The sequence below is a fragment of the Pinus tabuliformis genome, chromosome J (assembly GCF_031772625.1).
Source record: "Pinus tabuliformis cultivar Carrire ecotype Pingquan chromosome J, CPIR1, whole genome shotgun sequence".
Classification (NCBI taxonomy): domain Eukaryota; kingdom Viridiplantae; phylum Streptophyta; class Pinopsida; order Pinales; family Pinaceae; genus Pinus; species Pinus tabuliformis.
In genome coordinates this window covers 584,698,039-584,725,858 of record NC_142295.1, presented here as the reverse complement: position 1 = coordinate 584,725,858, position 27,820 = coordinate 584,698,039, and the positions used below count along the sequence as shown (strand labels likewise).

Sequence of the window (27,820 nt, the reverse complement as noted above, 5' to 3'; positions counted from 1 at the left end):
TCACCTTTATCGAGGACTATAGCCTACGGGGATCAATAGGCTACTTCATTCCTTGGGCAAATTAATCCCTCAAGGACATTACAGTTTCATACCTATGTCACAAGGTTCACCGAACTTCAACCTTGAGGTTCAAAATTTGATGAACCTAAAAAATATTTCAAGGTTCGATGAACTTCAACCAACCTCATGGCCACTAACCAGGTCCATACCTCAAATTCATAACCTCATGTCATAGCTCAAGTTCGTAATCTATCCTTTAAGTGTCCAAGTCCATGATAGCATTTTTTGTTTATCAATGTTGATTTCTTACCATTTTATGCTATATTTCATTTTAAAGTTAATATATATGTATATATATAGAAAACGTATATAGACGAACCTAATGGTGAACCTCATCTGAAGCCCATCAAAAAATAACTCGAAGTAAACCTAATCATTGTTGAAGCTTAACTCAAACCTGAACTGTGTGACTTAGTGTCATACTATCTAAAATTACTCCATTAAAGTCGACTTTCCACTTTAATCCTATAAAAATAGTAGAAATAAGTTCAAACTTTAGCATTGGGAGCACGTTGTCTATCAATGTTCCTAATCCAAAAGTTTTTAGGCATAACAACAAACCCTGCTCAAATTATTTTGAGAAGTTTGCTTTGGAATCTATCTCTAGAAATTGTAAAATGGATATCCATAGCCATGTGTGTTCTATGGACACTCTACTCTCCAAGATTCAATCTAGAGGTGTGAACAACACAATGATGATATTCAAGAAACTCTCGCTTTAGCAATAGGAAGATGGGAACAATGAAAAAATGATTGGGAACAAAATTATGCAAGGGATTTAAAGGCTATCCAAAGGCAATTTCTTAAGATGAAAGCCTAATTGGAAAAACACAGGGAAAAATTGTTCTTTTGGAGGTTGTGGAAGAAAGCAACAAAGAGAAGTTTGAGGAAGACAATATCAATGAACTTGAGTAGAAAGCAAAGTTTTTGGAATTGGAGCTAAGTCAGATGTTTTGGGTTCGAATTCAGGTTCGACAATGATTAGGTTCAATTTGAATTCGAATTTTTAGATGAGGTTCATCTATATACATTTTCTCTCTCTATATATATACACACACACACACACATATTAAGTTTAAAATGAAATATAGCATAAAATAGTAAGATATCAACATCAATAAACATAAAAAAATGCTATCACGAACATGGAAATTGCAAAGATAGATTACAAGCTTGAGTTGCGACATGAGTTTGAGTTTTGATCTTATGGACTTGGTCAATGGCTATGAGGTTTGATGAGGTTCGTCGAACCTTTAAATTGTTTTAAGGTTCGCCAAAATTCGAAGGTTGAAGTTCGACGAACCTTGTGACATAGAATTGGAGGAAAAGCCTGGGTTTGAGGAGTTGAGGACAACTTCAACTCCAACGGCCTCAATTGGTTCTTTTGTACATGACAAATTAGTGGCTATGGATGAGGACACAGTGGAGCAAAAAATGAAACAGGCCAGGACAACAAACCCCTCTCTTCTCCTCTCTTCTATCTTTAGTAGTGGTAGGAAAGAAATCGACCCAGTTAGGCCCTAGTAACCTAAATGTTTGATTATCTTTAACTTCACTTCTGCTCAAGCAATTTCTAAGGCTGTATACAAGCCACTCAGTTAACAGTTGCAGCAGTTTGAACATAGGGCAATTTGGGTTTATCTAACAGCCCTTAGTTTTTTTCATCTCCATGGAGAATTTTTAACAGTGGATCTCCAATAGTACATTGTAGCCCCCTTTTTATTATTGATACAAATAGTATCTGCTCCTATTAAAGAAAAAAATAAATGAGCATGGATCCATATTAACCATAGATCTATTAAGAACTGAGAGGGATCAAAATGAAACTAAGGTGCAAACCTTTCAAATGTTACCTTCCCAACTTCCACTTAATGGTAAAATCCCAAATCCACAAGGTGCAACCCAAGAGGGGACTCCTATTGGTGTGTTTATACTCCAACAATCCTACATGTAACATAACTAGAAGAAGGCCCCTCTTTGCAAGTTTGCACCAAAAAAGCACTCAAGGAAAAATGTTAGCTTTCAATGGGTATTTCAGTCTACAAGCACGAGTGCACCATGGAAAGTACTTGTTCATCATCGCATATATGATTTATAATGTTATCCAAGTAAATGGCATACCAGGCCCCCCCTTTGACATCTATGACATGGTGATGCCGAGGCATGTGGTATCAAGAGAGTAGTACTGAGACTTCTGAGGTAAGTGTAGGATTTGACTTCATGTTCAATTTAAACTCTCACTGGAGCAGCAGCAAGTTGGGTCGATTCCTTCTTTAAATGGAAAAGTTGAAAAACGGATAGCAAAGAAAGGTTCCCATGCATGGGATGATTGTGGAACAGGGAATCCAATAACTGGCTATCTTAGAGAACCCTCATTCAGACTTGAAGTCTCATAACTACAGATAAACTTGCAATCACTGGAATTTGCCAAATAATGCCGGACAACAGCTTGTCAAACCAGATTATGGACCTATCCTGAAAGATTGGAAACACTCATATGAGAAGCATCTTTATTCAGCTTTATTCAAATATCCAACCACAGTATTGCATCATCTTGATCATATTAATAACAATACAAGAATGGTTAGGCAGTGTCCGCATGTTTGGAAGTCCCACTCTTCCTGCAAGTCTAGATTACTCGAGTGGCTAGTTCTTCATGACAGTCTATCAGTCAAGGCTCAATAGCAATATACTGGTTTTTAACAATGGATGTTGTGTTGTTTACAAAAGGCACAATGGCTAAGCATGCTATGTACAACTGCAGCGTCGCTAGAAATTTTTGGGCATGGATTGTTCCAAGCAAAAAACTCTCTTTGTTGTCCCTCTTCAGTGAAGGCAGTCGTTTTTTTTGGATAAATGGATGATCTGGCAAGCAAAGAGGGTGCATCTCCTTCTTATGGAAAGATGACATCGAGCAACCTTTCATCCATTCCATTTGAAGAACTAACAGCTTTTAGATCAGAGCTGGCTATGCAGAACTCCACCAGAATGGAGATATTTAGCAGAGACATAGATTTGCTTGAGCTTGGGACCAACACAGATGTGTGTCCCCTTCACAGATTTAGGGAGTGGATACCTGTGTGACTGCACTTTGGCCTCATGATGTATTAATATTATTCTTGATACACTTACGTTGTTCAGTAAAGAAAAATCAGTTGCGATTTCAAAGAAAAAACCAATGCCCTTCTCATTTAATCTTGATCTACCAACAAAGTGGAGACTGTGTGATTCCCTCTTAGACGCCAGTATATGATGCTTTCAATTTCCCATACATAACTCTCGACACACAAGGGACAACAGGCAGAATTGTTTGTTTTTATTGTTATCTTCATCTAAAATAAGATATTTATAAATGGTCACATGATGATTAAAAAGAACTAGGAAAAGGGCTACAGTACTACCTAATAAGCCTTGCATAATGCTAATTTGGAATATAATGTGCACACTTTGGATGCCTAAAAGTATAGAGAGAAAACAAGTGCATTGACTTTTGTCTTTGTGGAAGCATTCCTTCTTTTTTATTGCTACTTGTTATTTAGTACATGGATCATTTTCCACAGAAAAAAAAGAAAATATATACCAGCATGCGCCTGTTCCTTTGCCAATGTGAAAGCTGCTCCTGTTGAGTGCGCTTTGGTGTGGTTGATGTGTTCAAACGCCCATCCATATCCAAAACATCTTTTAGAGTTTTTCCAGCGGTGAAGTCATTTTCATGGAGAATGGGTAGATTAGTGCAGTCCAATGGTTTACATAAACCAAAATCTGAAAGCTTCATGTGTCCATATCTATCAAGTAATAAATTATCTGGTTTGATGTCCCTGCAGATCCATAATGCAAGAAAAGGGTTAATCTCTTCTTTTCACAAGGTAAATCCTATTTCTTAAACATGACAACTAAAATAGATTCATAAAAATAAAAATAAGGGCATATGAACCTGTGAATGTAATTGTGCTTGTGAATTGACTCAATTGCCAAAACCGTCTGTCCAACATAAAACCTTGCCTCATCCTCCTTCAAAGTATCCTTCCGCATCAGCAGTGTCATCATATCTCCTCCAGGTAAATACTCCATTATAAGATAGAGATGCTCATCATCTTGGAAGGAGCAATAGAGTTTAACTATGCAATTACTGTCTACCTCGGCAAGAAGATTCCTCTCTGCCTTCACATGCTCCACCTGCACAAATTAGATGATGTATTATCAAACATAGTACAAGGTACGCACTGTACATTAGATGCAGCTTGTATACATTAGAGGCAATACCTGGCCTCGACGAAGCATCTCCGCCTTCTTCAATTTTTTCATTGCATAGACATTACCTGTTGTCTTCTCTCTGCACAACCTCACCTACAAGAGAACAGAATTGGTATTTTAAGGTCAGGATTAAGAACTATTTAAATTTCAGACACCTCAAATCACTCATATCTGTAAGAAAAAATGGAAATAAGCCTAAAAGATGATCAACCTAACTGTTATCTCCTAATAAGCATGTTAAGTTATATCCCACTCTCAAATTAAACCAACTCAGGAGACACCTATATTCAGTTCTTCAATACTACTCCCATCTAATCTCCAATCTTCATATTCACCCTGGAAGCCCCACTTTACAACAGCCAAAAGTATCCAAAAAATATCTCACCATTGAGAGAACATATTTGCATAGGCAACAATCATAACACGAAATTTTAATAGGAATAACAAGGTCACCAATGACAACTGAATCTCTTTTACAGAAGAAGAGCAACAGAAGAACATTCACATTTAGTGCAAACTTTACTAGCATATCAGACACATAAACATGCATCCATAGAAACAATGAGTACTGTAATAAAAGCTTACGAGACAATGCAAAGCGAGGCAAGCACATGTTCATAAGCAAGAGAGTATATGTTTCTGTATCACAGAGAGAGAGAGAGGGAGGGAGGTAAGGAGGGAGAGAGAGAAAGACCTCCCCAAAAGCACCCCTTCCAATAATAGTCAACATTTCAAAATCATCAACACCCATTTTATGCCGTTGAAGACGCATGTACTCTGTCTCCTTTCTCTCCAGATATTTCAGGAGATTATTTTGTTCCTCTTCAGACACTTCTGCATCTGCCAGTTTACGTTCCAAAATCCATCTTCTGACAATACAAATATCAATAGGCATGTAGCCTGTGTTAATACTCACTGTATTAAGACCTTAGACCTCTGTTTAAGTAATATAATATTTTGTATCTACATAGTTTTGAACAAATTGGATTAGCTCATGCCCACACCTGTTTGACAAATATAGTAAAAACAGATACGCAAAAAAAACATATGATTAATACTTTAGCAATGAGACATAATTTTAAATCTTTAAACACATCTTATTTTGTAACGAAGTTCAACTAAGGAAGTGATTTAGAACTACTATATGGTTAATGGAAGAAAAAGTTATTCAAGTAGGAAATATTCAGAAAAGTGATTCAGGCTCTTTATAATATGATACCGAAAACCCCATTAGAAATATCACTGAACTATAAAAAGATCAAAAAAAAATTATGATTTCTGTATGGAAGCAACGATTTAACAAAGAAAAATTCATGAAGCTTTGGCCTGAAGGCAATGAGTCAACCTCTTTTCAGTGCACTAGATTAAAGATGAGCACCAACAGAGAATTCATCTTAGTTTAAGGCTTCTCCGTGGATTCCCCAGCTTCGGTAATAACTCGTGAATATAATAGGCTATGTTGCCAAAGAAATAAGCCACATCCAACCACTGGCATACTTCTCGAGGCTCACACCACTGATATCACACTTATATAAGCAAGCATAACATGTAAAAGTTCAGATAAAACTTAGATAAACCAAGTACTGGAACTGAAAAATCTGTTACTGATACTAAAGAATCACATATATATATATGGGAAGGCTAGTCTCATTAACCAATAAACAAAATAACCCAATTACCAAATGAACAACATGTACAGACAGAAGCACAACTACAAATACACAACTAAATTTTGAATGTACATGATCCTGGGCAATCTTAAGTGTACATTTTGTGAAGACTGTGCCTCAAAAAACACAATAAGATGGAGCACACTAAAAGTTGCTCCCGAAAATAATCAAGTATATTATAAGTTATAACATCTCCAGCAAATGATTCAATTGTACTCCCTTTAGAGAAAGAAAGACACTTCTGGTGTATTTTATTATGAACCAATTCCTCAGTTATTAAAAAATGTAACATATTCCAAGCACGCCCATTGAGTGGATTCTATTGATTTTTATTCGACCTTTGCTCCTTGGCAGAGGTAGAATATCCGTCTGATATTTCATATTGTATTATGAAGAAACTCCTTTTTGATTCAGAAAAAAAAAAAAAAAAAAATCTGCTGGCATTTCTCAGTCAAGGACATAAGCTACTTCAAAGCATTATAGTCCAAATACCTTCTCCCAGATAACATCCTCAGGACTTGTATCCTTCAAAAAGCTTACAATAACAGCCCTAGTTCCTCTTCTGACTTTGTTGTAGATAAGTGTTTCTCTTCTTCCACAAAGTGTGCCTGTCTCTGTTTCTTTATCTAGAGTTTATTTCTTGTGTTTATCCTTTATAGGTCCTTATCTTTATTTTCCTATTTTTGCAACCAGAGGTTGCCTTCGACACTCCCATATTGACATTGTGACATTCACTTTCTAGTCCTATTAACCTATTTTGGTCATCTAGGGAAATTAATATTTTTTTTCTTCTCTTCTTCCTTTTTTCCTTTTTTTTCTTTATATATGCAAACCTGGGGCCTGATATACTAAACGTATGTGACTATCTTACCCCAATGCTTCCAAATTTCTGCGTAAAAGATAAATGCGCAAGTATGGAGTGTTATATGGACAGCCAAACCCTTTGGGCTCCCTGGAGTATCAGGTGTATCTTTGCCCAACTCAATATAGGGACAGCTGTGTTGTAATAAGAAAGTACATTTGTGATAACCCTACACACTACAATGTCGAATGGTTTATGAATACTCAACCATCATCAACATAGAATGCTCTACTCTTGAAAAAATGCCACCACTGTATTGCTCATCATTGGGGGGAATATGATCTTGATCTATCCAACTGATAAAGAAGTGTTGTAAAGAGGCATAAATACAAGAGAGAGAGAGGGTATAAAACCTAAGTCACAGGGTTCGGCGAACCTGAAGCTTCAGGTTCGAAATTCGCCGAACCTGTAAAAAAAATTGAGGTTCGTTCAGGTTCGCCGAACCTGAAAGCCGAACCTGAAGCCGAACCTGAAGCCGAACTCGAACCTGAACGAACCTGAAGCCGAACCTGAACGAACCTGAAGCCGAACCTGAACGAACCTGAAGCCAAAGATGCATCTAGTTCCTACGAGCCAGAAGAAGATGATATTAGCACTGATGGTGATTCACTAGATGATCCAAATGTTGGAATTCCATCTATTGATGACTTTGATGATCACCATTCTAGTGCCTTTACTATGCCATATGCACATGATGATTGAGAGCTTTTTGATCATACTAGAGTCTAGTAGGCCATAAGTATAGACTATCTATGTTTTTTGAATTTCCTAGAACAATTTTATGGATTATAACTATTTGGCAATGGTCTTTATGACTTCCTTATTATATTAGCATTGATGATGATGAGCCAAATGATGGAATTCCATGTGTTGATGACTTTGATGATATTATGACTTTGAAATTTGAAGATGTCCTACAATGATGTGTATGTTTAAATTTTGATCATGTTTTGATTATGTGATTTTTTAAAAGATTACTAGTATTTGACATTCATTTAAATTTTGAAGACTGAAAATTATGTCATTTCTTTTTGCAAACTACTATTGTGTATGTTTACATTTAACTAGATGTTAGAATGATTACATTATTGATGTATGTTTACTAATAAGAATTTGTGTTCATGTGTTTATGGATTGATTTTGAATTTTCTATTATTTTGTCATATATAGATATATATATATATATATATATATATATATTGAAAAATATGTATAGTCGAACCTAATGCCGAACCTCATTCGAACCTGATCGGAAAATTCGAACTCGAATCGAACTTAATCGTTGTCGAACTCGAACTCGAACTCGAACCGTGTGACATAGTATAAAACTGAGTGGGCATACCCAAGTTGGAAATGCCCAAATGATATTAAACATCTTATATATTAGTTTTTTTATCATATTTAAGTGTCAATGTATTTATTTTATGTTGTAGATGGTTTAGATATTAAAAAAATTGAAAAAAAATGAATATTTTTGTACCAAACGATTTTTTCCCAATTTTTTCCTATTTTTTCCCGATAATTCCGATTTTTTCCGATTTGTTCCCCGCGCCGATTTAATCCCGATCACGATTTTCACAACATTGTACCCAACTCAATGAAGAGTTATTTGTAGCTGGAAGAAGAGCAAGCATCTACAAAACTTGAGGGAATCAAAAATACAGGAGCTGAAACAGACTCATTCAGAAGGCAGGAAGCCTAAGTAATTTGTAGCAATCAACTTCACATGAAGTAAATGTTGCTTTGATGGATAGAGTTAGTACTCCGAGAAACCTACTTCATTCATAAAAGCATATGCAAAGCAAGAGTGGGAAAGGCCATGGAGGAATATAATGCCATAAAAAAATATAAGAAATGGAAGCTTATTGAATTATCTACAGAGAAACAGGGAGTTATGGGGGGAAATCTGGTATTAGGAGCTGACAGGGCAAGGGAAAACAAGGTAGGACAATCTTTGGGGTCATTCTTGCCACCCAACTTATACAAGTCCACCAGGTTGTGGTTTGGTTGGGCAAGAGGCTAGTACAGAACAAAAAAACCCAAGAAATAATTCTCTTTACGAAAATCTAGAGGTGGTTAAATCAAGGCTTGTGAAGATTTAAGAGTAGCTTAAACTCAAGAAAGTGTGTGCATAAACTTGGCCTTCTTTACCAATGCCGAATGAAGATGGTCAAGAACTTCGGATGGTTGTTAAAAGAACAAGTACCAGGCACAGTCATCATCAAGGAAGAGAAATAAGACACAGCAACACAGGCTCAACTATGAAAATCTAATTTGTCTAAAAAGTTTAAGGTTAGTCGAAATTTTAATTTTGTTACGAGTTGCAATGTAAACAGTACCACATTGGCATATAAACATCTCTACAATGAAAATCAAAGTTAGAAACTTAGTCTAATAGATCTGATGCATGCAATCTTGATGAAGTAAGACATGCACACAGCTTGCTTGCATGAACTGCAATTATATAGAATATCACTCTATAAGTGCAAACAAGTTAGCAGCATAAGCAAAGGAGATAGATCAGATTAGATTATGTGGGCAATTCCACAGTCTAACATCATGGAATATCATTTTCAGATTTAACGTGCTTAAACAGAGAGAAGGGAGCTTTGAAGAATGTTCCTAATGCATAATACTTGTTAAGATTTTGCAAATGGATTAGCAAGCTGAGCAGGCTTGACCACAGAGAAAAATTCCATGGTGACTTAGCTTATTCTCTCATAACATAATATGGTAAAGTTATGGTCCTGGGTCCTTGGGACATTCATTGTATTATTGACAAAGGCCATTTTGGACTACTTAGAGTGATTAGTATAAATGAGGACCTAATTATCTCATAGAGGTAGCTCAGCCACAACATAGGGTTCATTCTCTTTCTTTATAAATAGGGTTAGCCAACTCTATGTAATCAATTCTGTATATCGATGAATCTTAATTCTCAAAACATTTGAAAGTTCCACCTCCGTCAATCTAGATTTGCAGGTGCAATTGGGTGCACAGGTTCCCCCAAACCTTTTGTAGTGATTTAATCATTTTAGGTTTGCTATTTTGGTATTCTTAAATCCTTCCAGATATATTTTCAGATTTTATCATAATTTGCAGTGGAAGTGTCTATTTTGTATTTAAAACAAAAAGAAAGAAAGAAATTTTATTAATGTTCACAAGCAACCAAAATATAGGTCAAATGGGAGTAAAAAGTACAAGTCATAATAGCGATGTCAGCGTACCAAAGACAACAAGAACAAAATCAATAAGAGGGACCAAGTAGAAGGTAAGCACTAAAACAGAATACTTCATTGTGTGAGGAGATAAACGAGAGCAACTACTCCACACCACACACAGAAGCAGAAGTAGAAGAAGAGTTATCTCAATCATCACCAATCATCATGAAGGTTTATAAACATCATCAACAATCACCATGGAGGGACCGATGCAAAGTCTAATAATGTCCTCTAGGGAATGGCCAAGATTGAGTAGACCAAGGTGGGTAATCCTTGGAGCCCAAGTACCACTCACAAGAACTCTCCTAACATTCGAGGTTGAAGAGTTGCATATAGTAACAAGCACCTCACTACACTATCTAAAAGTGGGAGGCAATCTGATGCCAAAGTCTCACACAAGGAAGGAACATTTGAAAGAAAGAATCACAACAAAAATCAATTGGAAGAGTCACATGTAAAGGGCCAAGGAAACACATTCTACCACCCCAATGTTCTCCAAGGCTTAGGGAAAATCTACCAAGACGCAGCATTAGTTGTTGCCACACTAAAATGCATTCACCACTAAAGACAGATGGATGATAATGGAAAACACAACTAATACTTGCTAGCAAGTAGGTTGATGATCCCCACATCATAAGACACTAATTGGTCCATGCATCATTTGCAATCCTCCACCATCTCTCTACTATGTTGTTTATGTCCATCTCAATGTCAATTGTGCATTCAAAAGATAAAATAAAATAAACTTTTTTTTCTTTTTTTTGTGGGGGGCGAGGCAATCGAGGGGTCCATTATAGCACTAATTTTAATATTTGGTATTACTGTGCTCAAAGATGCCCAACACATGCTACGTACATAATAAAGTGCCTTAAAAGCCTTTGTCTAGTTTCTTGCATTTGTAAGGTTGTCATATTAAGTAGAAAATGAACTGCAACAAATTGAAGTTGTCTAACGTGGACTAACTCTTAGAATACTTGATATAGTCAATTAAGTGCCCGACTAATTGTGGCTTACACACATTTGAACATGCTTAAATAGCCATAATTAAGCCCTAACTAGAAGGGCCATGGGTTTAAGCCTAACTATACATAATCAGGTGAAAGAATGCATTTTCCCAAATAAAGTGACTCTAGAACTAAAACTAGGCTGGCTCTTTATAGCTATATGTCATTTTTAACATTTTTGAAGCATCATTCAAGGTCCAATCTCTTGTATTTTTAGTCGAAAAGGGCATTTTCTCTTTCTTAGCATTGTAGCTGCACCCTAACACACATGCCAGGTGTGCAAATGTCCACACCCCACCCACCCACCACCATTCTATTATTATGTGATATTTTTAAATTATTGTTGATAATGTTTGCTTTTTTGTTTAGAATCTCTGGTGTTCTTTGTCTATGTTCCATCTTAGGAAATCAATTACGCAAGATGGGTGAACTTTTGCTTATAATCTGCCAAGCTAGGCATGTGACTGCCAAATTGGCTTGTAGGTTCCCGTTTGTGAGCCTATTTTTATATTTTTATGAAAAGAAATGTACACTATTGATTTATTTTTTATTTATATGTATGAAGTACATGTTATATTAAGATTAAAGAATCACAATGGTCAATATAAGGTCGATTGGACAATGAGAAGCTATGTAGAGAATTTCCCACGCAAGCCAAGAGGCAATATAAATAAGGAAAGATACAATGGCATGGGTATTGCAACAAACAACCATATTTCAAACAAGGTTAGAGGGCAGCAAAATAGAAGAGGAGAATTTTGTCATAGACAATTCATCAAGAGATGAAGATATGCTCAATATGGGAAGCTTGAAAGGTAGGAAAAATGTCTTTCTTGTTGCTTGGGACTCGGGAGAATAGAGAGGAGGCCAAATATATTTGGTGTTGAAAATGTAGCATGGAAGTTCTCCTAGCTTATGCCTTATCCGATGAAGACCTCAAGTTCGTCTTTCTCTAGCATGGATGCAAGTTCATGAGATGGAATTCAATTACGATGAGTTGATTTCCAATTTACTGGAATGGTCGTCAAAGTTGCATGCGTAGTGTTGGAGCTTCTTTGACGAAGTCTTCTTCAATTAGAATATAGAAAGAGGTGACAATTACAAGTTCAATTAGAACGAGTTAAGTCTTCAATGTTGTGGAGAGAGAACGAGTTAAGACTCTAGTGTTGATTGGAGAGAGAATCTGTAAAACTCTTAGTTAACTCGCAATCACAACTCAAACTTCTAAAGTGAACTAGGCCTTCTTGCATGCTCGAATTCTATCTACAAAGAGGAGGACAAAGGCACAAGATTGATCATTCTTGAGACATCACTTATTTGTGGGTGGAGTGCACAGAATTGAGGAGCTTGTGCGCAAAGATTTAGGAGGCCATAAGTGCGCAAGGAAATAAGTGATTTGCACTAGAAAATAGATGCCTAATTGTGCGCTAGGAAATAGGAGCAACTGCGCAAGGAAATAGGGGCTCCAATGCACACGGATCCCTTAGTAGATAGCCACGGGGCTACCACAATGCACATTTGACCAGCATGATGTGTGCAAGGGGCGCACACTTGGAAATTATGCCAAGTCATCTATTCAGGGCTGAGATAGCGGAGCCAAAGGGATTTTGGAGCTAGCACATTCAGACGTATTGGGCCCCTCTCTTCTCCATCACTCATGAGACACAGTCATTATCACTTTCATAGATGACTATTCTTGGGAGACGTGGATCTTCTTTATGAATAAGGAGGAGGAGGTCTTCTCCAAGTTCATGGAGTTTGAAGCCTTGGCAGAAAACCATACTAGGAAGAAGATCAAAGCATTGAAGAGTGACAATGGCAGGGAATGTCTCCAATGCCTTCAAGGACATGTGTGCCAAGGAGGGCTTTAGGTGAGAGTTGACAGCATCCCATAACCCTCAACAGAATGGAGTGGCTGAGAGGAAGAACCGCAACATACTTGAAGTGGCCAAGGCCATGTTACATGACCAGGGATTGCCCCTGTTTTTGTGGGACAAGGCATGCAACAGTGTAATATTTATGCATAACAAGAGTCCGCAGAGGGTGCTTGGACAAGTTACACCAGAGGAGGCTTTCACAGGCAAGAAGCCTGATGTTTCTCACTTTCGCATCTTTGGGACAAAAGTTTACTGCCATGTGTCTAAAGAGAGTAAGAAGAAGCTGGAGCCCACAGCTGAAAAGGGAATTTTTGTGAGTTACAATGAGACATCTCAGGTGTATAGGGTGTATATACTATCACTCGACAAGACAATTATCAAGCGGGAAGTGAGGTTTGAGGAGGACAGAGCTCTGAGGGAGTGTTGGAATGAGAGCAAGTTGGAGTACCTGAGGAGGATCTACTCACTCCGAAGCAGGAGCCTCAATTAGTATCACAGATTGAGTCTCAACCAGGTAGCAAGCGGGTTGTACAACAGGATGTCAATATGTCATTACAAAATGAGGAGGAGAGACCAGGACAAGTGGAGGCAGCCATTGAGTTAATGACTCCCAGCACAAGGAGGAAGAGAGCCAAGTGGGCCAAGAGGTTGATTTAGGAGGCCTATCAGCGAGTTGAGACTCCTAGCTCTTTGTTCAAGCAGAGCAAGCAACCATAGAGGTACACCAAATATATGGCATTAATGACTAAGTTGTTGGACACAAAGCCTTCTTGTTATGAGGAGGCAGCCTCTCAGCAGGTTTTCCAGGATGCCATGGTGGAGGAATATTCCTCCATCATGAAGAACGATGTCTAGGAGATTGTGTGAAAATTTGGAAGCCCAAATTTCTACTGCAACAACTGATTATGTTTCTTCTATTTGTTAATTATTGAACAAAATTATTTATTGTTTCCTTCAGTAAACACTGAAACTAATACACTGCAGCCTTCACCATTTAAATAAAATGCAGAAACAAGAAACTAAACAAGAAGGAAATACAAAACACATCTACACAGTTATTTTTGGACAAATGTCCTCGGAAAAACCCAATGTGGGAAAACCGATGCAGCGATTGAGGGTTTTATTATTATGCAGTAGTAATTTCTTAATAAAATCTTTGGATGCCCTCCTAGCTATCCAATAAAGAGAATATAACTGATAGAGAGATAAGTGAGATTACCTATTGGCTGATCCAGCCACTGAATGACTAGCCCCTGGCTGCCTCTGCGCAGTCACTGCGTCAACCCAACGTCACACTGTCTAGGGTTTGCATCACTCTGTTGGAATTTCTAAGTTTAACCCGTTAGAAATTCTTCCTGTACTATCTTATTTATTTCTTCCTACTTGTTCAATTACTTAACAAGTTATTTACCATGTAAATATTGAAAATAAATACAAGTACAGTATCAACGCATGCAAATCATCAACTAAAAGTAAACAAGCACACAAGTGACACCGTTGCTTTTGGACTAACGTCCCCAGAAAAACAAAATGCGGGAAAACCGGTGTAGCTATTCAGAGGGTTTTATTATTATGCAGTTTCAGAATACAACCTGGGTGCCAGAAATGGCTCACCCAACAGAGAATGCACTCGGCAGTAGTACCTCTCAATCAAAGACAGATATTCTGGCTAAATCACCAGATGAACGATCCCACAGCAACAATGCATCTTCTGCTACTCTACGTCACTCTGATAGGGACTGCATCACCCTATCCAGCTCTCCAGCTCTCAATCTGTCCCACGAAATTCTCCCAGCGCTGCCTCTAAGCCCTGCATCAGCCTCTCTGGGCTCTGCGTCAGCTTCTGGAGCCTCTGCGTTAGCCCCTAGACCCTCTGCGTCCCACACATTGGCTCTGCACAACTCCTGGCTGTCTCTGGATGGCCAATGGTTGCCTCTACATAGCCTCTAGCTGGCTCTGCGTCAACCTCTCCCAGCTCTGCGTTGATCCTCCTGGTACTAACTCTGCCTCTCTGATATGTATTCACTGCCCCTCAACTGCAACTCAGATCACTCACTCTATTTCCTCAGCAAACCCTGCCCCAGAAAATCGAATTCTTGATCTCTCTTGGTGTGTTCTCCAACTGACCCTCAAGCCTCTTCTTATACTTTTCTTTTTGGTCCATCAACGGCCGAGATTAAATCTCTAATCAACGGCTAAAATTAGATTTGGCTTGATCCATGACTTTTGGACCCTTCTAACCCAGTTTTATGTTAATACCCATTAATATTTTATTTTTCCTAAATTTAGACTTAGGAACTCCATTAAACATATTAATTATTTTAATATCTCCCAAACCAGGTACAATTTGTCCAAACCATTTATGGATCTTGGAGATCTCATGTGCCTTAACCTCTCCACCAATTTTCATGGCTAGAGCACATCCGATGCTACCCCAAATCAACATTCCCTCTTAGCAAGGACTGTGCGTAATACTCCTCACTGAGTATCACCCTGATCATCTAGCATCGGTCCCTATGATGATGCTAGGCCTCCCGCCCAACATCCTCTGCACTGTTGCATCATGTGTTGCTACCCATGGGCCTGCCACTGTTGCATTCGTATAGCAACTCCCTCTGCATCTGTGCTGCTACCCATGGCCCTGCCACTACCAGTGCTACATCTGCACTGCAACCCCTCTCATCATGCTACATCGTGGTGCCCATAGCACTGCCACTGCTAATTGTTGCACTGCAACTCAGTTACTGAGAAGTAAGTAACTGATCCTCCCAATTCTGACATCTCTGTCAGGCTAGAAACACTCTTGATGTTGAAGCTCCCTCTGTCGTTGACAAGTGCTCAATCTACTAACCTCTGCGCTGCTGCAACAACTCCATGCATATCGAATTGCTACCTCACGTTGTCCCGGGACTCCTACACTGTAGCACCCTCTGTCGTTCCATCTACATTCGTCTCTACCAACATCTGTCAGTCCTGCTACTCCTCTTCGAGGCTCCCGTAGCCAAGTATAATCCAAGAGGTTGGGTACCTCGAGGATCCTCCCCCTCATCGCCTATAGTCCGTCTGACTACAGCTCGATGTCTCCCCACCTCTTCTCTCGAGGTGCATGAACACTCATGGCGCAGTCGTCATCAATCTCCACTTCCTTCTCTGCCTTAGCCGGCGTAGCCTTGGTCTCAGAAGTCTCTCCCTTGCTCTTCTTCCTAGGACACTAGTTCGCATAGTGACCCAGTTCCCCACAATGGAAGCACTTGACCTTGGAGATGTCCTTCTTCTTTCTTTTCCCCTGCTTTCCCGCAGATGTGAGAGTCGCATCTTCTCCTTCCTCCTTGATTTTGACCCCTTTTTCGCTACTCCCCGCCTTGGACACCCCTCTAATCTCTTCTTGACGAAGAGTCGCCCACAGTTCCTCCCAATCTGGAAGGCTCGCCCTGCCTAGTATGCTCTGGGCAAATACCTCTCAATCCTCTGAGACTGCATTCAATGCAGTCCTCACCATCAGTTCCTGATCCGATGCAACCCTTATGGAAGTTAGTTGATCACGGATCTCCTTCAATCCACCAAGGAAGACATCTATCTGCTCTCCCTTCTGAATCTGATATGACCGCAGCTAGTTTTCAAGTAACATCCTCCTCTGCACAAAAGTATGCTAGTACAATTTCTTCAGGACCTCCCACATCTCATTTACGGTCTCCTTCTCGGCAATGTGTGGCACCACATGATCCTTGACACCATCAAGGATGATGCACTTTGCCCTCGCCATTGCCTCCTCGTACTTGTCATTTTCAGCTGGGTCAGCTGGGATCGCTATCATTTTCAAGGCGAAGTGTTTGATGCAATACCTGTCTAGAATGGACAAGATCCTGGCCTTCCATACTACGAAGTTTGAAGCTCCATCCAATCTATCATGATCTCTTAGCCCATTCACTACCATCTTGTTGCTCTTCTATCGACTCCTTCGAGTCTCTCTACTTCCCGCCTGGAAGTTCTTTGTTCGACTCCTGCTGAGTCTCTCTACTTCCCGTCTGGAAGTTCTCGGTTGAACTCCTACTAAGTCTCTCTACTTCCCGTCTGGAAGTTCTCAGTCGACTCCTCCGAGTCTCTCTACTTCCCGTCTAGAAGTTCTCTTCTGGACTCCCTCTGAGTCTCGTTTTCCCTCCTAGAAATCCTTCTACCAACTGTCAAGTTGCTCCTCTTCGATCATCTGTGCAACTGCAACACTGATCCGGATTCCTTGGCTAGAAATCTGCCTCGACAGCAACTCCCTCTACCTTGGTCTTGCCCTGTTAGGTACTGTTCTAATCACAGTACCCCACCACCTTCGCTCCTGCAAACTGCCCACAACTTCCTTCGCCCCAGCAACTGAAGGATTGAGCCTCTAAGCTCTGCTCAATCCCGGCACCGGCAAAATCTGCACCTCCTGGCCACAGCGTTGATCCTTCTTAACTGAGAACAATGACCGGGCACTGCGTAGGTCAGGCATGCTCCTCTTTGCCTCTGCACTGATCCTCCTCCTGGCTCGAGCTGATGTCGCAGGCCCTCTGCATCACCCCTTCCTTGTTGCTTTCTGCTAGGAACAGCTTCTGTTACTCGAGACAGTTGTTTCTACTACTATTGCTCTGCTCGGCTGATGCCTTCAGTTATCTTGTGATCTGCAACTATGCTCTGATACCATGTTGGAATTTCTAAGTTTAACCCGTTATAAATTCTCCATGTACTATCTGATTTATTTCTTCCTACTTGTTCATTACTTAACAAGTTATTTACCATGTAAATATTGAAAATAAATACAAGTACAGTATCAACACATACAGATCATCAACTGAAAGTAAACAAGCACACAAGTGACAATGTTGTTTTTGGACTAATGTCCCCGGAAAAAGTTAAAACCCAATGCGAGAAAACCGATGCAGCTATTCAGAGGGTTTTATTATTATGCAGTTTCAGAATACAACTTGGGTGCCAGAAATGGCTCACCCAACAGAGAATGCCCTCGGCAGTAGTACCTCTCAGTCGGAGACAAATATTCTGGCTAAATCACCGGATGAACAATCCCACAACAACAATGCAACTTCTGCTGCTATGCGTCACTTTGATAGGGACTGCGTCACCCTATCCAGCTCTTCAGCTCTTAGTCTGTCCCACGAAATTCTCCCATCGCTACCTCTAGGCCCTGCGTTAGCCTCTCTGGCCCTGCGTCAGCCTCTCTGGGCTCTACGCCAGCTTCTAGAGCCTCTGCGTCAGCCCCTAGATCCTTTACGTCTCACACGCTGGCCCTCTCTAGCTCTGCGCAGCTCCTAGATGCCTTAGTGTGCCCACTGGCTGCCTCCGCGTGGCCACTGGCTGCCTCTGCGTCAATCTCTCCTGGCTCTGCATTGATCCTCCTAGTACTAACTCTGCCTCTCTGATATGTATTCACTGCCCCTCAGCTGCAACACAGATCCCTCACTCGATTTCCTCAACAAACCCTGCCCCAGAAAATCGAATTCTTGATCTCTCTTGGTGTGTTCTCCAACTGAGCCTCAAGCCTCTTCTTATACTTTTCTCCTTGGTCCATCAACGGCCGAGACTAAATCTCTAATCAATGGCTAAGATTAGATTTGGCTTGATCCATGACTTTTGGACCCTTCTAACCCAGTTTTATATTAATACCCATTAATATTTTATTTTTCCTAAGTTTAGACTTAGGAACTCCATTAAAAATATTAATTATTTTAATATCTCCCAAGCCAGGTACACTCTGTCCAAACCATTTTTAGGTCTTGGAGATCTCATGTGCCTTAGCCTCTCCACCAATTTTCATGGCTAGAGCACATCCGATGCTACCCCAAACAACACACTCCTCCTGGCTGATCGATTTGCCTCTAAGATTTTGACTTCTGCTCTCCCGGTCTCACACCCCGACTTCTATCTACAAAAATCAATCCCTTCAGCAAATTTTGGATCTCCTCAAGGCTCTGTGTTGCCTCTGCATCAGCCTACGCTACCTCTGCGTGGCCCTGCGTCAGACTCTTCTAGCTCTGCGCTGCCTCTCCCGGATCTCTCTCTACCTCCTCTGTTGAGTATTCCCGGATCAGGAGAAATCTCCAACCAGAACAATCCCTACCCCTCACTGCAAAAGCTCACTTCAATTTTCTCACTGGCAACTACTCTGCTTCAAAAATTCGATCTTCTAAACTCTATTCGATGTGTTCTCCAAGTGCCCATCGATGTCCTTCTTATAATCTTCCAGTTGAAAACCAACGGCCCAGATTAGATCCTAATCAATAGCTCAGATCATTTGGACTCGATCTCTGTCTTCTTCTAGAAGTTTCACCCACAGTTTAGATTAATACCCTTTAATTATTTTAATTCCCTAAGTTTAAACTTAGGCCTCCATTAAAAATAATTAATTATTTTAATAAAACCATCTCCGGGTGGAATTTCCCAAAACGATTTATGGGTATTGGAGAATGGATGTGTCTAAGCCTCCCTGCAAATTTTGAGACTTAGGGCACATCCGATGCTACCAGAAATCAACAAATTGTGACTAAAAGGAAAGTTAGTAGTAGGTTCACACTGGTTGTACAAGGTGAAGCATGGAGCATATGGAGTCTGGAGAAGCACAAGGCCAAGTTTGTGGCCAAGGGATTCTCGCAATTTGAGGGCACTGACTATGATGAGACGTTCGCTCCAATGGCTCATTGTTCATCCATAAAGATGATTCTGGTACTTGTAGCTCAGATGGGGTGGAAGATCCACCAGATGGATGTGAAGACATCATTCCTCAATGGGGTGGTTGAGTAAGAGATTTATATGGAGCAGCCAGAGGGGTTTGAGACTTTCGATAGAGACACTCATGTCTGTTTGCTGAAGAGAGATCTTTATGGGCTCAAACAGGCACTGAGAGCATGGTACACTCACATTAATAGCTACCTTCAAGGATTGAGCCCCACTAAGAGTGAGACGGATGCCAACCTATACTAATACACGATTGGAGGGATTCTGCTCATTCTAGTGCTCTATGTTGACGATCTTCTCTTAAATGGAGTAGACAGCTTGATTCAGGATTGCAAGGCAGATCTTGCAAGAGAAGTTGAGATGAAGGGCATAGGGCTTATGCACTATTTCCTTGGGCTAGAGTTATGGCAAGGTGATGAGGAAATCTTCTTGGGGCAGGGGAAGTACACTACAAAGATCCTCGAGAGGTTTCATATGCAAGATTGTGGTCCCATGATCACGACTCTAGTCACAAACTGGAGGAAGGTGGACACTAGTAGAGCAGAGTGAGTAGATGCCACATTATACAGGCAGCTCATCGAGTCGTTGACGTACTGAGTTAACACGCGACCTGACATATGCTTTGCAGTGAACCAGTTGAGTCAGTTCATGATAGATCTGACCAGAGTTCATTGGGTTGTTGTGAAGCATGTTTTGAGGTATCTCAAAGGCATGGCAGATTATGGATTATGGTACATACAGGTTGATGAAGTGAGGCCTGAGGGCTTCACGGATGAAGATTGGGTAGGGAGCTCCACAGATCGAAAGAGTGCCTCAGGTTGTGTCTTCAACATTGGGTCAGCAACTATTTCCTGGGTTAGCAAGAAGCAAAGATCAATTGCACTCAGTTTAGCATAGACCAAGTACATGGTTTTGGCAATGTGTGAAGCTATCTGGATGAGGAAGTTGCTTGTGGGACTTTTCAAGTTGGGGATGGAGCCTGTTGTGATACATTGTGACAGTTAGAGTTGCATTAAGCTCTCTGAGAATCCAATGATTCATAATCGCTCCAAGCATCTCGAGATCAGGTACCAATTATCTCATGAACTATGTACAAAAAGGGGTAGTGAAGTTACCATATATTCCAACAAAGGAGCAGACAGCAGAAATCTTGACCAAGGCATTGGCAAGGAGGCAATTTCACCTATTTCATAAATAAGTTGGGAGTTGTACTAGCCACAAGGGTTAGCTCAATTGGTCAAAATCAGTGCCTCGCCATCGGGAGGTCACAAGGTCCATTCTCCCCGAAGCCCTTGGGGTTAGGCCTAGCTAGTGGGCCACAGGGCTAGATTCCCTTCGGGGTCGATCAGCCCAAATTTTTCCGTGGACGTAGCGCCACCCGTTGACCAGGGTGTCCGTAAACCACAGCCCAAAAAAAAAGTTGGGAGTTGTACATAATCCCTTCCTTGCTAAGAGGGAGTGTTGAAAATGCAGTGTGGAAGGTCTTATGGCTTGTGCCTTAGCCAATGAAGACCTCAAGATAGTCCTTCTCTAGCATGGATGCGAGTTCATGAGATAAACTTCAGTTACGATGAGTTGATTTCCAGTTTACTAGAATGGTCATTAAAGTTATATGCGTATTGTTGGAGCTTCAATTACGTGGAGTCTTCATCAATTTGACTCCAGTGATGATTGGAGAGAGAACAAGTAGAACTCTCAATTAACTCACAATCACAACTTGAAATTCTAAATCGAACTAGACCTTCTTGCATGCTCGAATTCTATCTATATAGAGGAGGACGAAAGCACAAGATTTATCATTCTTGAGAGATCAATAGTTTGTGTGTGGAGTGCGCAGAATTGAGGAGCTTGTGCGCAAGGATAGTGGTGCAGGGATCAGAGATTCTCCCCGCGGGTCGAGACTATTTCTTAGTGACAAATTGTTGGTTGCAGTTACAGGGTGAATTGTAATAGATCCAATTGCTTAAAGAACAATCAATAAAATACCACAACAAAGAAAGCAAGTTTCCCCCTTTGGGTTTCCTAGGTAAAAAAAGTGTGTCAATTTGTGTACGTGTGTTTTTATCTCTAGTGTTTTCTGCCAGTGTTATCAGGGTTGGACCGAACCGGTCTGAAATAACCAGTCCAACCAGTTTGAGGCCAAAACCAGTTCATATCGAGTGACCTGAACCGCTTTTGGCCAGTTCAGTACCGAATCGGCTTATTCTTGTACAAAACCGGTCAGTTCAGTTCTAAATTGTCCAGTTTGGCACTAAACCGACCGTTTTGTACGTTGTTGCGAAGGACCATTTGAATGGAATTTTTTTCCAAAAAACAATGATTTATGACAAAGGAAGCCTAATATTTGACCATATTACACTAGTAATATTATGCAATTCATGGTAATGTTAAATTCTTAAAGTAAAAGTGATATTCGTTAAAGTTTGAGAGTGATTCTGACCTCATTGAACTTCATATGGAGAAAGTAGAATTTTAGGTCTCACTCAAATTCCAGCAAACTTAACATTTTTCCGGGATTTTAGGAATGGGGGGATTGCAACGCTCCATTAGATTTTGTCATGTACAAGCGTATGGAACTAATATTTAATCAAGAGCACCAAGCCCTCTATGTACCTTGATGTTAGTGCCATTGGTTGTCAAACTCCTCTGTCATGGGCCTACTAAAAGAAGTACCCATCGCTCAAACAAAATCTTGACTTGACTTGCTATGTTATTTTAATCTTATGCTAAAAGGGTGATATTGATGACAAAGATCCCAATATAGGCAATGATTTAGATGATATGTAGGTATTTGCTCTAGCAAGTTTTTTTTGGATGCTAGAGGCCATGTGGAGCTTGTTTGTTGATGTATTTTCAATTTAGAGATGGATTACACTCAGTGCTATTTTGGTTATGTGCACCCTTACATACTATATAAATGAGAACTTTTGCTTCATTGTGTATAAATGGTTTGGATTCATATGGATGCATGTGAATATATATGTGTTTCTTTAAAATTTGAATATTTTGTGTTTTTGGTTGATCGGTTTTTCATTCTGGTTTTTTTAGCAGTTCGATGACCAGTCTGGTTCTGATAACATCATTTTCAGCTACTTAATGATTGTTAAGAAACTCTGTATCTTGGTAAAAGTAAATTTGGCTTCAGTTTTTCAGATCCCTTGCTTTCAGAAATTCATCTAAGTAGTTGCAGAGTTTCAAGAAAAATAACAATTGGGCAGGGACTGATGAGCATGTAAAGAACTTATACACAGGCTGTAGATCTCCTGATAAATGTTTTACTGGTGAGAATCTAATTTGAAATCTAAACAAATGCAAAAGAAGAATCAAGGAGGAAATGAAATGGATGAAAGAGTTATTTTGTAAGAAGGTTAGCCCCATGGAGAAATAAGGCAGAAGACAGCTGAGCAGGGCACAATACAGACGAATTATGCATGGGATAAAAATTTATTATTAAAAAAATCCAGGCTCATTAAAGGGTCACGTGGAAGCACTTCCAAAAATTGATCCAGCAAATTCTGAAATCTTGATAATTTCTGGAAGGGTTTGCTATTGGAACCTTCACTCATATCTTTAGTCTATTGGTTGTCCCTGTCTGGCCTGTTTTCGTTGTATCTATATAATGGCAGTTAGCTGTTTATATCTGTGGGCAGTACTGAGTCGTTGACATAGCGACTAGGATAATATTAGTATATTTAACAGGATTTTAATCAGGATAGAGAGACAGAATAACAAAGTTTCACTGCAATTATAGTCCCAAGGGTCTGCATTAATAAATTATCTATTTTATCAGGACAGAGAATTAAAATAGAAGAATGTCACTGCAATCGTAGTCCTGAACTCTACATTTGTAAATTATTTATATTTTAAAAAAACTTTCTAAAAACAAAGATTTGTTGGAGGCCTTTTAAAGCATCCGCGGGATTGAGGAACACGACAATTCATTCACAATAAATACGAATCAAGAACGTCATTCTTCCTCAAATCAAAGTCCAAAACCATGACGTTTATCATAATCCTTTCACTTCAAGTTATTCTGCTATCCTGAGGCCTTCAGAAAGACAAGTGTACATGCAAACATTGCGAGAGCTAATTCGGAATATAATTCTTGAAATGAATTACCAGATTCACAGTAATGAAATTTATAGAAATCAAATGCAGATCCAAATAAGTTTTTGGAAACCCACCTCTCTTTGCGCTCCTGCAAATTCTTCATTTGAGCTTTATAGTGGTTCTCTATGTATTGCTTGGCGGCAGCTACTTTCTGTTTAGTGATGTTTGAGGGAGCTTCGTCGTGAGCTGGTCTGGGGCCATCTTTACCCTTTTCCCCTTCCTTCTTTTTCCCCATCGCCGCTTTATGCCTGTCTGATTTCGGTTGAAACCGCTGAAACCAGCTTCTCGTGGCTTCCATTTCTGTATATGTGTATAAAACTAAACGCCTAACTTTTAAATTGAAAAAAAAGGCATCCTATATCAATAACAAGGCTAATTTTCCGGCTGATCACCACGCGCGCCTACACAGCTACTCCAAACCACAGGCCTGGACTGCACAATCGGACAAAAGAAAGTCAGAACACTGCTTCCAATCTGCACTTACCCTGACCCTGACGCCTGAAACCCTATCCCAGCGATTCTTAGATCACAATTGAGCGCACAAACTTCCAAACCCCAAGAAACAGCATAAAGAAAACCGCTAACGCACCAGAATATCGCGCAAACCCTTCATTTCACAGCAGTTTCAGCCCCCAAAACCCTCTACGCCTCGAATTAAGCATGGAAACCTGCCACCTTCATCCAAAAAAGCACCAGAAAAAGCCAATCGCCTCGCAAAACCCAGCACTGCCTCGATCCGCCGTCATTGCCGACCAAATTACGCTCTGTACGCTGTCATTCTAATTTCCATAACCACATTCCATTCCATCTAACCTATAATTTTCTTGGAGACCTTGGCGCTGTGCAAATACAATCCAAATCTATGTAATGTTTCTCTATACCATGACCTCGACATTAAAGCCGGCGTATCTCGAGAGGCCTTCACGGCTGATCAAGATCAACGGCGACAATCTATCCGTCCACAGATGTTGGGGTTTAACCCAAATGTCTGCCAGGGCGAAAACAAAATAATTGCAGATAAAGCGACATGTATAGAACCGTGAGGTCCGCACCGTAACTTTTGTTCTTGTTTTTTCTTTAGATCTTGCTCGCCGGTAAATACACCTCTGCCTCTCCTCTCGGAAATCAATCGTTCACCCTACGGATGACTGCCAGTTGTCCAGCTTCCCGCGGCATTTCAACCGGTCCCGCTATGGATATACACACGAGATAGTCCGGTCAACGATCCAACCAGCGAATGGTGAAATTTCACGTGGTCCGCAATTTCTTTAATTTATGTCTCCTTGCAACATGCCAATATGCTATTCTGGGCTGGGTTCCATTCCACTTGCCGCGTTTTCTAACAAACAACCTCCTCCTGTCACTACCGCTCACCTAATTCCATTTCAACGTATTCCCCCCAACAAAGAATAAGTTGCTTCAACAGCCACCATCCACACTGTTCTCAAACCTATATTCATGTTTAAGTTTGTACACAACCCCAATATTTCTTTACTCCCAAACGTGCACGACTTGCATCCGCACGGCCACGTTTTAAATTCTCATCTTTTATGTTAAGCCCTTTTCTAAAGGATTTTATAAAGTTTAAGCAAAGTCCATTCGGGGCTTTGTTTTTTAAATCAAAGTTGTATCTTAAAATGTTTCTTTCAAACTAGGCCCACATTTCTTCTAAGATTTTTTGCTTTGTGCCAAAGGTTCATGTCAAAGTAATAAATGTGATACTTTTTTCTTTCAACGATAGTATTGTTTTTATTTTTACAAAATATTTTGAATTTAATCTGGGTGGGATTAAAACATCATGTTCAATATTGTCGTCGTATTATTTGTATGTAATGCTTTTTCCCATCGCTAAGTCGCAATTCAACAAAGCAAGCATTAACATGTTGAATAACTGAAAACAAAAAATTTATATTTCAAATTTCAATCATTAACGGATAAAACTTGTCATGATATGATCATAAGAATAAGACTAATAACCTTCACAAGGGAACCAATAATCGCATGGAACAAGATTTGCTAAGGGAGTTTGCTCTATTATGTTTCATCAATTTATTTTAAAGGCTTGAGAGTTATTTTCATGATATGAATTTTATAAGAAGAATTTGCATACTCCATGTCTTATCGGGAGAGGTTGGTTATGAGGTATGATATATTTATCTAGTTTACAAACTTTATTTGTATTAGTGTTTTAACCACTTTTTTTCTTTTTAGAATATACTAAATCAATGTTGGAGACTATGAAATATAGAGGATAAATATGTTAATCACTTCTATATAATTGGTCTTATAAATCCCTAATATCAGGTGCTTAAACAATTGACTATATAGTTTGCATGTGATAGAGACAAGGTGACACCATTAGTGAACACACGCTGCCATGAGCTTTTCCCACCACATCTAGTTATGGGCATCGCCTTCATACATGATTGTCAAGTGCTAGACACAATTCAGGTTAGCACGTCGGGGAGTTTTGTGGAATGATGACTTGAGACGAAGCAAGAACGATGACAAAGGGTAGCACCATTAATTTGTCTCGAATAGAACATGTACAGCTCTGCATCCACCACTACCCGATGGATTATTTGTAGCTTTTAATCTTTGTACAATTAATTGTTGCAAGCAAATTCTTAATAAAACATATAAGATGCAATAACAAATATATATGTAGCACCCTAGTGCATGGCTCGCGTGGTGGGGGCTGTCGACTTCTTCACACCCCACACGCGATCAAATCCTGTCGATCGTGGCGTTGCGCGATAGAGCAGCTATATTGAAGATTGATGTGACCGTTGTAAAATATGTACATACTGGGCCTAATATAATTGCTTCTGCTGGGACTAGCCCCCCCTTTTTAATTAAAAAAATATATATATATGTATATATGTGTGTGTGTGTGTGTGTGTGTGTGTGTGTGTGTGTGTGTGTATATATGTATGTATGTATGTATATATATATCATGGAATCCATTAATCGCCACTTCAATTACCATGGATTAGAATACAACCATAGTTCCTTAATTAAAACTACAAAACCATGGGCAAGGTCACCATGTGCCACTAAACCACTAAAGGTGAAAATCATGTGCTTAAAATTGTTAAAAATAGGTGCAAAAAATGGCCCAAAAAAAAATTAGGGGGCCCCTGAACCCTCACGTAGAGGGGCTTCCAACCCCCCATTATGCCCAATGCAACATTCAACACATGCGAATACTCATGCAAAGAATTTAACACATACCCAACATTATTTGAGTCGCTCCTTTGTTGTATTATGGTTGACTATTGTCATTCTAGATCACTCCAACAATTCCCCTCACTCTTTGTATGATATCTGTTTCTGGCTCTTACAAGTTATTATGGCTCCACATTCTCACTGTCATGGGAAGGCTCTAATGCTTCAGACCAAGGCGCCACAGGGAACTCGTGATACAATGAAGGCCTTACAATGCTCCTTTTCACCTGCAATAAAACATCACTTTCAAACTCTGAATGATGAGGTTAAGAAGGAGAGGTCATGTCACTCTAGTGAGGAAATAGACTTCATGGTCAAGCATCTCATTTTGAACCCAGGAATCAATAGATATCGGGACACCAAGTTCTGTTGTACCCTAAAGCTCTACTAGCACACTCATATGTTTGTAGCTCACACCGTCCTCCTTTAAGATGCAAATTGCCTAGAGCTTAAACATTAAATAATATCATGACAAACTATAAAAGCAATGTTGCTTATTGGTTACTCCTTGCACCTAGCTAACACAAAAGCATGGTGGTATCCTCATCCCTAAAATTGTTGGATGCTCCAAGAACAAGCCCATCAATTTCTTAGCAACCCCTTTTGCTTGGGTAACCTTGCTCTATTTCCTCTCTCAGTTCCCATGATTTTTCTTGTTATGAATGTTTTGTTAACTTTTATTTCTAGTCTTTGGTGGTTTGAAATTTGACTCAAGGCTAGTCTAGTTTGGAAGATGGCAAGCTAACCCTAAGAACTCTTGTAAAGAATCTCTTTGTAATGTTTGGTTTCCCTCAGTGCAAGCTCTAAGACTCTT

The 27,820-nt window shown here is 39.8% G+C and overlaps 1 protein-coding gene across 3 annotated transcripts in view; it reads right to left on the bottom strand.

Moving 5' to 3' along the window:
* Positions 1-24,810, bottom strand: part of LOC149228337 (uncharacterized) — an 84,337-nt gene extending 59,527 nt beyond the window's left edge. Inside the window, exons 1-5 of one of the 3 annotated variants that reach the window (XM_089378158.1) lie at positions 23,853-24,810; positions 5,009-5,183; positions 4,324-4,407; positions 3,995-4,236; positions 3,641-3,878 (exon numbers count right to left, since the gene is read on the bottom strand). In XM_089378158.1, the coding sequence (XP_089234284.1) occupies positions 3,641-3,878; positions 3,995-4,236; positions 4,324-4,407; positions 5,009-5,183; positions 23,853-24,076 (963 nt within the window). In that variant the 5' untranslated portion in view covers positions 24,077-24,810. The remainder of the gene's footprint in view (positions 1-3,640; positions 3,879-3,994; positions 4,237-4,323; positions 4,408-5,008; positions 5,184-23,852) is intronic. The other 2 variants (XM_089378157.1, XM_089378159.1) reach the window with 2 other exon arrangements.
* Between the last annotated feature and the right edge of the window lie 3,010 nt (positions 24,811-27,820).